The 15,886-nt window shown below is 48.6% G+C and overlaps 1 protein-coding gene across 2 annotated transcripts in view; it reads right to left on the reverse strand.

Moving 5' to 3' along the window:
- Positions 1 to 15,886, reverse strand: part of PPP2R3A (protein phosphatase 2 regulatory subunit B''alpha) — a 68,974-nt gene that overhangs the window by 19,645 nt on the left and 33,443 nt on the right. For both annotated transcript variants that reach the window (XM_019503767.1, XM_019503769.1), the window contains exons 5-10: positions 14,378 to 14,452; positions 10,557 to 10,643; positions 8,807 to 8,963; positions 3,873 to 3,921; positions 3,192 to 3,281; positions 1,751 to 1,926 (exon numbers count right to left, since the gene is read on the reverse strand). In XM_019503767.1, the coding sequence (XP_019359312.1) occupies positions 1,751 to 1,926; positions 3,192 to 3,281; positions 3,873 to 3,921; positions 8,807 to 8,963; positions 10,557 to 10,643; positions 14,378 to 14,452 (634 nt within the window). The remainder of the gene's footprint in view (positions 1 to 1,750; positions 1,927 to 3,191; positions 3,282 to 3,872; positions 3,922 to 8,806; positions 8,964 to 10,556; positions 10,644 to 14,377; positions 14,453 to 15,886) is intronic.

Genomic DNA, 15,886 nt, shown 5'->3' on the forward strand with positions numbered 1-15,886 from the left:
CGAGGGGAGTTTCCTAACCTGTAGGTACGGTGCCGGTTGTTCCTCCCCAGGTGCATCACCTTGCACTTGTCTGTGTTGAAACCCATCCTATTCTTGTCTGCCCACCCTTGTAACCTGTCCAGGTCCGACTGTAGCCTGCTTCTTCCTTCTAGTGTGCCCACATCCCCCCACATCTTAGTGTCATCAGCAAATTTGAACAGGGAACCCCACTGCTCACGTTCTTCCAGGTTGAGAAGGACCCATCCACTACCACCCTCTGGGTGAGGCCCTCCAGCCAGTTGGCAACCCATTTGACTGTGTGGGTGTCTGCACCACAGCCTCCCATTTTCTTAATGAGAACGGGGTGAGAGACAGTGTCAAAAGCCTTCCCTATTTCCCTGTTCCTGGTACAGGCCCAGGCTGAAAGAGCAGTGCCGACACCACTGCTGCTACGAGGCCAGGGACAGAGCCTGCCAATGCGGTGAAAAGGTAAGGAGTGCAGCAGAGAAGTCAGGGTGGGGGGGTCATGGACTGGGGGCTGCAGGGGAGGAGTGGCAGGGTGTGCAGGAGTGGTGGGGGAAGCAGCTCCAGCTCCAGCTTCAACCCTGGGTTGGGGTTGGAGCTGCAGCAGCTCTCCCCCTGCCACATCTCATGCTCAATTGTAAGGTGAGGGTTTTTTTTCACTCCCCACATTAAGTTGGGGGAGGGGAGGGGAATACCTCATTTTGTAATAAAGTAAATAGGGTTCCTAGGTGTGAGTGTCTGGTCCACCCTGAGGCTCACACACACAGATTCAGTAACTCCAGAGCCTACACTGCACAGTAAGCTCCCAAGACCTGATGGGAATCAGCAGCCTGTCTGTGGCATGGAGTATGAGGAAAGGAGGAACCGCTCTGCCTCCAGAGCTTCCTGGTCCATCCTTGCTGGGGGCATCCTGGGCCTGTGGCTTCTGAAGCTGCAGTGGCAACAGCACTAGTGCAGTTCCCTGACTAAGAGAGTAAACGTGGCCAAACGGGGGCACACCCCAGGCAGATTTCAGAGTTGTGCTTCGCAAGAGCCTTCTGCATGGGTGAGGACAGGGCCTGAGGAGTCTTCCATTCTCACAGGCAAGGGTGGTCTGGGGCTGTAGCTGTGGCTCTATATCTGCCATCTGACCTGCTCACTGCAGGGCTGGGCCTTCAGGCTGCTGGCTCCTCCCAGTGTCCAGCCTACCTTCCAGACAGCTCCAGTTTCAGGTCTTGCTTATCTGTTTTGGGTCTTGGTCAACGTTTGCTTTATCCTTCTAGTTCCAGAAGAATGAAGTATTTTGTCAAATTCTGCCAAATTCTCTCAGTAGCACCACAAAGCCTTTCTCATGGGCCAGACATTTTTTTTTTCCTCTCTTCAGGAGTTTTCCTAGTAGGTATTTGCCTTGATCTGTGACCAAAGACATGGCCTGGCCTAGCTGCAATCAGTCTTGTTGGCTTGAAGTCAAGTACTGGAATTAGCAAATACTGTTCCTCATAAGAGTACTACCCCCAAGGGGCCTGGCTGCGTCTGCCTGTGCCCAGGTGTGCTAGCAGCCTTCTGTGTCCACAGGCAACCTGTAGCACTGACAGGGGGAGGGAAAGGCAGTGGGGAAAGGCAACCAACCAGTTTCTGAGAGAGAAGAAAACAAGGGAGGGCGCAGCCAGGTGTACCTGGCCTTGGCAAAAGGCTGGAACAAATGAGGGGCTCCAAATGAAAACTGCCAGTAGAAGAAGAGAAAGTTTTGTCCAAAAGCAGGTCTTACCGTCCCTCTCTGGCTTCACCAGGTCAAGCATTTGGCAAAGTAAGTCATGGAAGGGCAATGGCTCAATGCCCATCGCTTCCATCCTCTCGCACTGCTCCTCATAAAAATGCTCCAGTTCGTACATGGAGAGCACACCATCCCCATCCAGGTCCATGCAACGGAACCAGTACTCGATACTATGGAAGAGAAGGAGACCGTGTTGGCAGCGCTGCCATCATCTCATTTAGCAGAGACTGCGGGGATGCATACATCCTCCACCCACAGGTAGCACCCTCCCCCAGCGCTGACAGCTACAACGGCAGAGTGCAAGCCAGAAATGAAAATACCCTTGGAAAAGACATCCCCTGACCCTATTCCACAATCAGTATATGACGGTGAGAGCTAAGGAAGGGGCAACAAACATCTTTCAGGGACTGGGACAGAACTAACAATCCACTGATCAGAATATCTTTCCCACGCTACCTGCACAAGGGTCCCAGTGCTGCAGCCCTGAGCACTGCTGTAAGTAGCTGGTTTATTGGTTTGGCCTCTCTGCTCCCCACCCCACATAGTTTCTACAAGCACAGGACTAGTATTTATGAACAGGAGAGGTGTCTGGAGGGCAATGAGATTCCCTAGGGAGGTGAGTAGGGGAAGCTGAGAGGGCGAGGTCAGGCAGGCAGGTGGCACACATCATGCTACATGGTGTCCAGGCACAATATAGAAGGAAAATGCTTCCTGCTGCCAGGTGTTGCTTGCTGAGGTGTGGCCCAGAGCTAGGCCTTCTTCCCCTACAATTTGGAGGCTACAGGACAGCTGAACACCCCAGGACCTGCAGATCTTCCCTGGGGAAATGGCACCGTGCCTCCTGGTCAGGGTGGGGAAAGGGCCCTGCTGAAGGTGAAACAGGAGGCACCAGCTGTTAGGAGAACCAGAGCTACTTAGGCACAAACTTCACTTAGAAGATGAAGCCCACGGTGGTGCTGAGGTTTGGGGACAGCCACAGCTGCCGTGGTTGTGGCAAGTTTGGGGGACACAAGAGGCCAAGATGGCCCGGGTGACCACCGCAATGGGGTCCCTGTCTCCCTGCCTAGGCATAAAAACTACTGTGGATAGGACCAGGGTCTAATTAGATGATGGGAGGGGAGCAAAGGATTTGTCTTGCTCTCATCTCTGTGACCTGAACAAAGCCTAAGAGGGACGCCACTAGCCCGGACCAGGCCAGATCGGGATGTGGCAGGGAATTACAGGTGACCCCCAGGATAAGCCAAGTCATGGAGTTAAGTTAATTTTGGAAGCAAAGTGTGTTTTTACCCAATTTTCCATCAGCAAAATTTGGTCATTTGACCTGCAGGCATAGTGAGTCTCTTCCCTCCCCAGAACTGGCACCCGGGCTCTTCCCGGTCCTCGACCACACTTGTATCTCTATACCCCACTGCTAGGATAACAGAACCAACCAGACCTTGTGGGGCTCCTTTTGTCCTCCTCAGAAATCAGGAGCCACACGAAGTCTGCATAGCTCATCCGCCCCTCCTTCTGGACTTCATTTCCTCTGAAAGACACAGAGAATGCAAGGCAAACCCCTAAGGAGTCCCAAGAATACATGTGGCCAAAGGCATATTTAAAAATACACCCCAAAAGCCTGCACTGGAGAGGTGTGGGGGCTGGCACTGACCCGGGACACAGTCATTCTCATTCTGTGAGGCTATCAGATCATCACCTCCCCTCAGAGGCACTGTTGGCAGAAGGGGCCTTTGCTCTGCTCTCAAGCAGCACTGGGGTTTTTACAAGGGGCATTTGTAACAACCAACTCCCCCTAACAGCTGCCTCTCCAGTGTGGTCCATTACCACCGTATGCAAATCATATGCATTCCCCTCACCACCAGGTCCAGCCTACTAGAGAGAGGAGAAATGCACTCCTCTGACTGGGTGTTTCTGTACTGCTTTTAAAAGTCATCCAACCTCTCTCCCCTTTCAGCAAGCCCCCACTGACACCCCTGCCATGATGGAAATGCTGCTGGCCTGTCTTCTCGGAGGGGATTTATGAGAATATCTTGTGCATCTGATCTGTGGTGACAGGAACCCTCTCTTCTGGGTTTTGCTTCCTTCTTTTTCACTTCCTCGCCAGCATGTAATTCCTTACCTCACCACAGCTCCACTGAATATCCTCTCAATAATCCTGTTTGACAAAGCTGAAAACGAAGAAAGCATGAAGAAAATGAAGCAGCAGTCACAGGAACCCCCACTATAGTCTTGGCTCATAAGAGTTGTGTGTGTTCAGACTGTATAAAGCTGTTATCCCACAGCAAATGTTACAGCAACAAGCCCTCTCTGTTCTAGCCAGTACATTATTCCCTGATTTTTGACAGCCCTTGGGAAAAGTATCTTTTAAAGAACAGAAGGGGCTGGTTTCCTGCTCTCTCTTCCTGTGCACATCCCTTCAACACAGGCTCACAGCTTGCGGCATCTCCAAATTATCCAAATCCTTGGATATGTGCCATGCTACTCCTGTTGCTCCAGGGGGACTCTTCACATATGTAGTGACTGATGGTTGTAAAGCTGTTTTAGTGCGTGCATCACAACAGAAATCAGCTGGACAGTGCAGTTCAGGACCAGGCCAGGCACCGCTGCCTCTCCCCACGTTCATGCCAAGGGGCTGCGGGGACCAGCCACATTACTGAGATTATATTTACTAAACTTATTACGGAGCACTTTCTAGTGCACAGCAAAGCATTCTCATCAGCAACAGGCACCAACCTGTAGCCATGACAGCAAGTCTTCAGTCAGTACAGCCTGCCTGGTAAGACGGCACCCTCTGCAATGTTTATTCATGCAGGTTGACAGCCTCAGGCTGGACAACATAGGAGAATGAGGCAGTATGCAGCCAAGTCAAGTGCAAGGGCTACTCCCAGCTCATGCTGTGACACGGCCGTGCCTACAGGCGGCAAACTGAAACATCCTGAAACATCAATTACTCAAAGCCTCATGTGCCTACTCAAAGCCTCAGCGCTGAATCCCGTGTCTAGGAACTACCTGATGAGAGCTGTTGCACCATCCTGCAGCATCACTCCTCTGCATCCCAGGCACCCCTCTAAGGTAACTGCATGCCCTCTACACCATTGCTCCTTATCCCTCACATAGACAAAAGTGCCCCCCTAGCCCATCACATCACCTCTTGGGTTTCCCAGCATGCCCCTCCAGACAGTAAAGTTACACCTGCCTCACTTGTAATCTTCCTTGTTACCACAGACCAGGCAAATTGGTTTCTCTCCCCACCACTCTGATTCTTTGGGCCCTCCGTGAGGGTGTCTGAGGCAGGGGCTGTCCTTGTGTAACCTGCTAGGTGTGGTACCTACAGCCCCTCCTGACCTTCCCCAGGGTCTGGTCTCCTACCTCCGCTCTCCCATCCCAACAGTCATGTTCTGGACAAGGAGAAAAAAAAAGGAGGGCTCTGTACTCAGGGCTGTGGCAGGCTGGCAGCAGGCCCGACCTGTCGTTCGAGGAACTGAGTCAGGAGTCTGACTTGACCTTGCCTGTTCGGAGCGTGTGCCTGTGTGAATCACCCTCGCAGGAGTTGCTGTTCCATACAACACATCCGTGAGTGTGATCTTGTCAGGCTCTGCAGGGGTCTGACATTTCCTTCTCTGAGTTTGGGTTTCATCGATCCCAGCCTGTGTGAGTCCCGAGGGCTTTTCCTTCCTGTCCTTAACACCTCTGCAGTTCTCTCTCTGCCAGAACACTATTTTCAAAGATATTACCCCTTAACTGTCCCTTCCTCCTGTGCTGCACAGCCTGAGAGAGCATGTCTGGGAGCTTGTTTTGCATCTGCTGACTAGGGCTGCGCCTCATGTAGTTGCTGAAACCTCCAAATTAATCTAGCTTAATTCTTTAAAGTTTTTGTATAACAAATGTGTGTGCTCAGGAATTCCTCACTGAACCACTTGGGGCTCCCCTGTGACTGAGGCTATGGTCCTGCTGACCCCATCATAACTGCAGCTCTCCCTTTGGGAAGAACTGCACTCGCTGTAAGGAGATAGCGCCACAAAGTTTCTTTGCTTGGCACGCAGGCCTTTAGAAAGAACAGACCTGTAATGCTCAGCCAGGGCTATGTGGCACCCTGGAGTACCTGGAGATCTTTTCACAGGTACCATGGGGTACCACGCAATGTTAGCACTGCTAGGTGTGTAGACAAGATTCACAAGATAAATCCAGAGATTTCAAATAGGAATCCACAGTATTAAAAATATTCTGACCTGCTGTGGTCTTTCTCAATTTTCAGGAGAAAAATTTCTATGTTATTTTTCCACAGTAAAAAACTGAGTGAAAACTAAGAGCTGACATTTTTTGAGATGCCTTGAGCTTAAAAAGGTTGAGAACCACTGGAACAGAAAACCAGTTTCTAAGACTTAAAGCTGGGGCCCTGACTACCATCGGCCTTTGGCTAATGACATGCATTAATCTGAGAAGGTTTCAGGCTGGAAGGAGTTTACCAGCGGAGCCTCTCACAGATCTGTCTTAACACTGGTCTTGTATATTTTCATTAACGACCCTGACACAAACAGCAAGGGTGTGCTGATGATACAAAGTTGGGAGGCACCGTCGATACAAAAGAGGACTGGGATATCAGACAGATAAAACTGGATGACCTTGGGGACCTAAGTAACAGATATGGCATGACATTCAATAACACTGAATGCAACTTAGTGCCCTCGGAGACTAATTGTAAACACTTCTGTTCTAAGTTGGGAATGTATCCATCAGAAATGACTGAGCAGCAGAAGGACCTCACTCTAATAGCCAACTACAGGATGACTGAGCCCCAGCATGAGGCATAACAGGTAAATACAATTCTGGAAAGTGCCATGAGAGGTATTTCCAGCAAAGCTAGGAAAGCCTGAGAGCCAGTGCACAGGACACTGCTGAGACCTCATCTGGGACAGCGTGTACAGTTCTGGGTCCCTGAATGCAAGAAAGATTAACTCAAACTGGAACAGGTGCAGAGAAGGGCAATTTGGCTGATCATAGGATTGGAGCAGCTATCACATGGAAGGAGATCAGAAGAGCTTGTTTTGTTTAGCAGAGCAAAGCAGAGGCCGAGATGGGGTGTGACAGCTGTTTATAAATACAGTTGGGGAAGAGGGAAACAAACACCAGGGAGGGAGAAATGCTATTTAAGCTCAAGGACAGAGTTGGCACAAGGCTACATGGGCCTGAAGTGGCCATGAATAAATTCAGGCTGGAAATCAGGTTTCTAACCAGTGAGATTCTGCAACAGCGTCCCCCAAGGAACAGTGGGGGCAAAAAACCCAAGTGCTTTTAATATGGAGCTTGATAAATTTATGAAGAACTCCCTCTACATGACAGTAAGGGACTGGATTTGATGATCCTGGAGATCCTCTCTGGCCCCATGAAACCTAACTAGTGATCATAGGAGCCAAGTCTTCATGTCTACCAGGGCATGTTGGCTCTGACACCAAGGGCTGGAGACCTCAAACCCTGGAAAAACCTCTGCATCATAGCCCTGTCCACTTTTCCAGGTAGATACAGGGGCAGACAGCTGCCAGTGTTTCCTAAGCCACCTCTTTAGCAGGACTGCCCTTTATGATGTCAAGTGGAAGACCAATTTGGCCCATGAGCTGCCAAGCTGGGTGCGAGGACTTGTTTTTATCCTTGCCCACATGAAAAATTCATCAGTTGCTGGCTCTGCCAATGCTGGGGGGAAGATTATTATAGATATTCCTGCCAATGGAGCCTGGTTTGTGTCCTGGACCATCATGATGTTCAAGTTCTTGATCTTGTCCCAGCAAAGGCTGGCTCTGCAAGCAAAGCTGGTCCCAGCCTGGCAGGTGACAGGCTTGGGCTTGCCTAGTGGTGGTTCCTGCTGCCAGAAGGAGCTGAGCTCAGTTGTCGTTGTCTTTGCCCAGGTCCTTGGGAGAAGCCCTGCTCCTCCTCATGGATGGTGGCCACACAGTCCTAGAAGCTTGTTCTGTAGCAGCTGTGGCTTTGGATCTAAATCTGGCAGCTGCAGACCCTGACACAAGGAGGTGTGAGCTGCAGCTAGTGGAGCTGAGGTCAGGGCACTGGACACAGCGGAGGGGACTCCCTCCTGTCCAGCAACTCCGCAGGGTGCCCTGGGCTAGAGGCAGAGGGAGCAGACACAGCCCTTGTCCAGAGCGACCAGCAGAGCAGCAGCAGGAACTTCTGGGGACTTGTGAGACCAGTGCAGCTGCATCACATGCATTTGGCATGTACAGTCACACCACTGCAGATCAGATGCAGCAGGCTGAAATGACCCTGGGAGCTACCCTGGTGCAGGTGTCACAGACCCTGGAATGCCTTTGTGTGATGTAGCAAGCAGCTTTCTGTGTGGATGAGAAACACTTTACAAGTGTTCCTGGTATCCAAAGTAGAACGCAAAGTGCCAGAGTCCCCCAGGGCATATCATGCTTGAACAGAGGCTGGAAGCAGCACTTGAAATGGCAGACCCCAGGAGGAAGCAGAGATGACTCGGTCACTGTTGAACCACTGCTGCCTGTCTGGGGTCACTTGTCGTCTGCCTCTCCTGCCCCAGGGGTGCAGTGGGGCAGAAGTCGCACACCCAGCTGAGGGTTTGCTATGCACAGGCCTCTTGAGCCCTGTGTGCCCTGGACCAAGAGCACAGGCCACACTCTTGCCTGTTCCCTTTACAGGACAGAGGGCTGCCCAGTCCCAAATATTTGGAAACAGTAACAATGAGGACAGGACAAACATGGCCGTGGTAGGGATTCCTGGATGGGCCACAAGGCACTGAACAGCCTCCCCCAGTTCCAGCCAAAGGAGAGGGAGCCTTGCCTACCGCTTCCCAGAGCAGTCTCTCAAGCCAACCAGCACCCAGGATAGCACTCGAATGGCACACCGGGGAACTAGGATAGAGGCACTGGGTGCAGGGCAGAAGTTAGCCATGACCCCACAGCCATTCTAAATACAATTCCCAGTGGAGCATGGATTCATTCCTGGTTTAGAAAATTAGTTTTCTGTGACCACCTTCTTCATCTTGCAAAGTCAGCACATGTGTACCAGCCCTGCAGCCCAGCTTACCTTGATCATTGTATCTAGACAGATCCTTCTGGTTGATGTAGAGGTCGTGGTCAGTGTCCAGTTCCCAGAATTTGCAGTAGATGACATAGAAATGCTCATAGGAGAAATAATCTGTGATCTGATTTATGTCGTCCTCCTCTTCCAAGAGGGCAAGCGTCTACAATGGCACAAGGGGAGCAGAAAGGTCATTCTAAGCTATGCTGGGGGTGCTTCAGTGATCCATTGAGCACCCACAGCTCAAGGAATTAAGCACTGTGAGAGGCAGCCCCCCACCCTTACTGTCAGGTACTGCTCAGACTCTACTCCCTCCCTTGCTGGGCCACATGGCAGCATTGACGCTGCTGATTGGCCAGGCAGGGGACAAAGTTCCACATGCTCTGTGCCCAGGAAGGAATGCAGCTCAAGCTGGAGATGGAGCCAGGCTGCACAGGGCTAAGGGTGGGGAAAGGGACTGGGGGGACAGCTGCAGAGGGCAAGTGGCTACTGGGGGCCTGATTTTGACCCTGACGTTCCCCCCGCACAAGGCCCCAGAGAGCCCAATCCCCAGCACAGATCAGGCTCTAAAGCCTGGACCCATGGGCCTGAGTCAGAGATGCAGCATTTGAGTCTGCTCACTTTGTATGCAAATCTAAGATGAGGGGCATTCCCCCCCAAAGCTGATCAGGGTAAAAACCTCGTCTTAGGTTTAAGTAAATATAGTACATGTAGGCCACGACTATAATTCAGAGCTATTCCCTTTAGTCCAGGAAAGCCAACTGAGATGAACTGTACAATGAACTCTCAGGTTCTGCCAACCACTGGACTTCTCCTGGGAAGAATGGCTGCTAAGCTCAAGTCTCAGACCTGTGCATACAGCCTTCTCCCCAAAGCCTGGTCTCCCCAGCCTCTTCCTGCACCCTCCCTATCACGCAGTCCCAAAAACTGTTCATTGCTTCCTGCCCACAAAGGTGTTGTTCATATTGCCCCTTCACCTGAGCCATGCTGCTGTGTGGCACTGGATGCACAGAACACACAGCTGCCAATCTGCAATTTACAACCCATGGGCCCAGCCCTGCCATCTAGAGCCGGTAAAAGGCAGAGTGGGGCAGGGTGAAGAAGGGAGCAAATGTGGGGACGGAGGAAGGGAAAGGAACGTGAACAAAAAGCAAACAGGGAGGAGTGAGCTAGAGCAGAAGGGGACAGCATCAGAACAAGCCATGCTCATAATGTTTAAACTGGCACTTGGGCAACTAGTCACTGCACATGCACAAGAACACACTCACTGTTCAGACTGTTGATTTGCTGATGAACCAATGCATGAAAATGGAGCAGAGTAAGTTTAAAGTGAGGGGAGGGGAAGCACTGATGCACTGAAGTCTGTGGGAAGCACACGTTGTGTGTGTGTAAGTGGAACAAAGTGGAGAAGGCAGGCTCATGATTGTAGGCTGCCAGAGTTAAGTGAGATCTTCTGGCTTCTTAGGTGGTGGTAGTGACATACGCCCTTCACCAACCTTAACTAGTTTTCAACCTTAGCTGAGCCGAACACAGAAAGAACCAGGCTCATCCATTTCATAAAGGAGCAAGATTCCTGGTCCTGTCTTTTCCCACAAGACAATGTTCATAAGGCTGAATTACAAGGATCCTACACTTTGCAAAGCTTTCACTACTGTCAGCAGATTTTCTCCAGAACTGGAGCCTCGGGACAAGTGACAGGAAAAAACATATTTTAAAAGCTATGTTCATGTCAGACAATCCCAAGGCCACTACATACTTGCAAAAAGTTGCTTTTCCTCATCTCTGTTAGGGTGATCTTCCCAGACCAGGATCGATTGACTGTGTAGAATATTCTCTGTATAACCTAAAAAAGTAAAGAAACATATAAACTTGAAGACGTCCACAGCTCAGAGTACACCACTTTGCAAACCCAAAATGAAATCGTTTGGTCAGCGCCGTGATGAAAAAGGCCTCTGCAAAAATGTTTTGCCATCTTTGTTTCTACCCTTCCTAGTTCTCTTTCCGCAACTGGAAAGCAGCATTCCATTTGCAATCAATGTTGAAAGTTTCCAGTTTGCAAATACTCATTTTCTCTTGGTTTTAATTTCCCACTTTTTGCATGCTAGTCTCACCAGTAAATGATAGGGTACTCATGGTTCCTAAGGAGCACTTTGGGGCCTTCTGTACACCTGCCACTCTCACTGATCTCAAATCAAGTGGCAACTGCTCAGTACTTCAGGAAAGCAGCCCTTGGAAAAACAAGCTACTTCTGCAAAGCAGGTAGGCCCACATGAGTGAAAATGACTGCTCTGGACACACAGTACATGGTACGTGAATGCTACCTGGGTTGCTTGGTGGCTTTGCTGGGAGCACTGCATAGAAATTTTCTGGCTAGACTTGGCATGGGCTATGGTTGATGTGTGTGTGTCATTCATCCCCATCACTAGAATGTCTTCTAGTAGACCAGAGGATGAAGGACAAACTGGAAAATAGATACACTTGTAAGTGAGCATAAAATAAGAGGAAGGTGACTGGAGGAGCATGGTGCTGAGTTCATATAAGTACCTACACAAAGATATACAACCCCTCCTACTTTCACTCTTGGTAGCTGGAAAGAGTAGCCTGACTAAAATATTACCACAATGAGAGCAAGACTACCATGATGAGGTCAATGAGACACAAAGCCAAACTTCACAACAGTAGAGGTCAAAGCAGGGAAACTCGGGCAGGATCCCCTGAGAAGCTAGTCTGAGGGGAGAGGAGTCTAGGACAGCTGGCTGTACTTCAAAGAAGCCTTACTGAGAGTGCAGGAACAAACTATCCCGATGTGCAAGAAGACTACCAAGTATGGCAGAAGACCAGATTAGCTTATCAAGGAACTCTTCAGTAAACTAAATCACAAAAAGGAAGCTTATAAGAAGTGGAAACTTGGACAAATAACTCCCCAAAGTCCCCCCAGTCTCTGTCTCTTCCCCCTCAAGTTTCAGTCAGTCTCTGCCCCTTCCCCTATCAGATGCTGCTCGGGCTGCTCCTTCCAGGAGCACAGCATGGCATAGAAACTCAACCCTTGCCTGGCCATTAGGGCTGTGTGAAACGGCTATGTTTCATTTTGGTTTCGGATGCAGCTGTTTTCAAGGACAGTGATTCATTTCGGTGTTTCGGATCACTGTTCTGTTTTGATTCAGCTGAATCTGTTTCAGAGTTTCAATGCTGTTTTGGTACTGATTTGGAGATTCAGATCAGCTGGGGAGAGGCAGGCACACCTGGGCAGCTGCAAGTTTTCCCATGGCTCCTCTGGCTGTGCCTGCCTCTGCCCCAGTGTGGGGAGCCATGGAAGAAGCCCCCATGGCTGCCCCACCTGGCCCCAGCCCCCGCCTGGCCCCAGCCTCAGCCTTTCAGCGCTTAAAAGGAGGGCTGCAGGGCTGTGCCGAACTATTCCCGGCAGGTGCTTCTGAAACATTCCAAAACATCCAAAACACTTCTGAAACATTTCGGATGGTTTCATCTCATTTTGTTTTGGAGATGTTTCAGAGCCTTCCATTCAGTGTTTTGGGCACCGAAATGGGCTCGAACACCTCCAAAATGAAACAGCTGCTGAAATTTTGTGTAGCTCTCTTGGCCATGCAGCAATGTTGACGCCGTTGATTGTGCAGACAGAGGAAGGAGTTTCCATGTGCTCTGTGCCTGGGAGAGACCCCAGCCTGAGCCAGAGCCAAGCTGTGCCTGACAGCAGGGGTGAGGGAAGGGAGTGCAAGCAGGGCAGAGGCTGCAGAGGGGAAGTGGAGGGTGGAGGCAGGTGGCTGCTGTGAGTCTGACTCTGGTACAGACCCATGGTTCAGGGCCAGTCAGAGCCACAGCAGCTGCCTGCTCCCCCTCCATTTTTTATGCAAATATAAGAGAAGGGGCTTTCTCCTGCATGCTGATCGAGGGGGGAGAGGGGGGTCATTTTATAGTCAAGTAAATATGGTACCCCAGTCCAATGAGATGCTGCCATATCAGGAAATGTAGATATCGAAAAAGGTCAGTTTCCCAAAGCAGAATACAGTTAGGGGTAAAACTGACAGGAGGAAAATTTTACAAAATAAATGGAAATAATTGTTTAGTATTTTTTCCTAGCCAGGAAACGAGTTCTCTCTACTGTTTACATTAATTTTTAGACCATTGGTAAAGTTCCAGAAGACAGGAGAAAGCTAGTGTTGTGCTAGAAATTAAACAGGGATAAATGGGAGATTCTGGTGCTTAGATGCTCCTTAGCAAAACAATTTAGGAAAAGTAATGAAACAGCTGTTACAAGAGTCAATCAGTGAAAATCTACGATGGGAACATAGTGCCACTCTGCATGGTTTGAAGAAAAACAGGTCTTCTCAGACAAACCTTGTACCATTCTTTGATGAGATTATGAGTGCGGTTGATAAGGGTGGGTACTGACATAATATACTTTGAATTCTTAAGGCATCTGACTTAGTATTGTACAATATTCTGATTAAAAAAATACAAACAATTATATTAAACAATCCAGGAATGGGCTAATGAAGGGAATGGGGGAGTTCTAATGCTGTTAACTCCCCCATAAGCAAGGAGAATTGTTTGTTTAGTTTCACTACCAAACTCAGAGTATGATTCTTATTAGCATAAGATCACTGCCCTTTATTCTCCATACCAGTAAATGGGCTTCCTTTAAGAAATGCACTGAAGAAAAAAGAAAGCCACAGCTGTCAGATTTGCTCAGCACTTATGTAAAAAATGCCTTCTCCAAAATTGTATCAAAATTTTAAATTGTGCTGTCAGGCACAGGGAATCTGACTTGCAGTGGGGAGTAGAAGAAATTGTTACACATCTCTGAACAAGTGCATAAGTTTGAGACAGAAAGGAAACCCGCTGCTGAAAATTCAGACCATTTTCCCAAACAGTGAATGTCCTCACAGTGCAAGGGTCTGCTCTGTGATACAACAGTATCAGAGGAGAGAGATTATACTCCTGAATTCCTAAAGAGAGAAAAACAGCTTTCTTGTAGGATTTTCATGGTCATTCACATTGTCAACAGTGGATCCTAGACCTAGCTCTTGAACTAGGAGAAGAAAGATGGCCTTGCTGCTAAAGATCGGTTCAACAACTAACTCTGAGACAGACTCCCTGTGTGGATTGGGGCAATTGTAGTATCTCTGAACAACTGGACTCTGTGTAAACATTAGCCCTTCTGCATCTCAGTAGCACATTTGATTATGGAAAATCCAGCAGCTGCTAGAAGATTACATACTGACCTATGAATTGCACTTTCTTTGGCTGGGAATCCTGAAGACTTTGATCATGAGAGGTGCCACAAAACCCATTCTCAACATGAATGCCAAAATGGCTTAATATATTCTAAAGCCCAGCAGGGAGTGTTATGATCAGTTAGTCTGACTTCCTCTATACACAAGCCACAGAATTTATCCCTGGGGCTGGTAGATTAGAATAACTCACAAGTATTAACTGTATCAAAATATACACACTTTCTCAGAGTAACTCAAGCACGGCTCCTGTGAGTGGTGACAGGGGGTGTAATGGGAAGGGCCTGCAAGGTCAGTATTTTGCAGAAACTCATAGGAACCAGCCTACCGTAGTAATATAGCGAGAATGAAATTCTGGAGCATCCTTCAAAAAGGTCAGGCCAGGATGCGTTTCCACCACGTCCTGAAAGACAAAACCAGATCAAACTGAAACAAGGTTACTGGGTTCATAAAGTAACACACATTCTTCCAAAAGTGAGTACTGCAGCATTTTAAAAAATGAATCACATCTTTTTATTCTTAAAGTGAACCTTGTAGAAACATAGCACAGTTTCTGGACAATACGCACCTGTTGGGCCATTTTGATTTACTTGAAGACAGAAAAACAAAGGAAGAGTGTTAGTGAGTGAGTGAAAAATTATTTTTACTGAACAAAACAAAAATGTTAGTTGACCAAACAGCTATTTCCCCCCCACTCTTGTTTGAAATCTTCATAGAGATTACCATTTATCATGCCCAAAGAGAAAAGTGTTCTTCTGAAAGACTATAAAAACAGTTCTTTACGTCTTCCTAGAAAAATGCCCAACAACCAGAGGAGAGTTGCTCTTCATTCTCTTTCACAGCAATCAAAGTTGGTGAAAGCTTTAGAATGCATGCAAACCAATGCTTTTCCAATATTTACTTGAACTATCTTGGAGGTTTCTTTCTCTCACCACAGTTATTTGCATGCGTGCCAATACTGCTTCAATGATTAACACTCAGCCAGAGCTCTGTGACTGTGACAGGCTCTCAACTGTGGAAGACTTACTCATACTGTGAACAGAAGAAACCTCTACCGTCAGTGCCGCAACAGTACTACAAGCCTGCCTGACTTCTCCAATGGCAGAGGGAAGTGTTTACAGCTCTGCTTCATCTGCAAGATGACACTACAGATGAACATGTACACTGCATCTGGGAGGTCTGGAAGTATGCTTGTAGCCCATAGCTGTTTGACAGGCATCCAAGGATATATTAAAAAGATTACAGTTGCATTTGATTGCGCTGGTAGCTATGAAATAGTGTTCCTGTCAGTCAGGAAAGACACTGTGTCTAGCAAGGAGAAGCTGAAAAATGCTACCAAAGACATGAGGCAAACCATTTCATCAAGGTGCCAGTTCAGTTATTAAGGAAAACCCCGGGCATTTTTACGCATACTCAGGGCAGGGGGAAGGAGGCATAGGGGCACTTTAATTAAGAGTGGCATCAAGAGCCTAATTAAAGTGTCCACAGGATCTCATGTATCAGCACTTCAAAACAGTTAAAGCACCCCTGCCACTATTTTGGAGTGTGTGGACACTGATACATGAGACACGGAGGCTGGCTGGAGTGCGCTAATTAGCACGTTCTAGCAGACTCGATTAATCGAGTATGATCTGATGCACTGTAATTACAGTGCGTTGGAGTAGCCTCCCTGCATGTGTACCGGCATCCCATGAGTTCAGAGATTCAATCTTGCTTCAATTAGGCATGTCCAGAGTTATCATGTTCTGCATGGCACAATATCAGAAATATGGTGACACTAAAAGGAAATTTAAATGGAGCTGGAGGGACTGAGTTTTGGTGAGAAGATTGCAAAACC

Source organism: Gavialis gangeticus, unplaced genomic scaffold (assembly GCF_001723915.1).
Source record: "Gavialis gangeticus isolate Ggan-Ray unplaced genomic scaffold, GavGan_comp1, whole genome shotgun sequence".
In the NCBI taxonomy this organism is placed as follows: domain Eukaryota; kingdom Metazoa; phylum Chordata; order Crocodylia; family Gavialidae; genus Gavialis; species Gavialis gangeticus.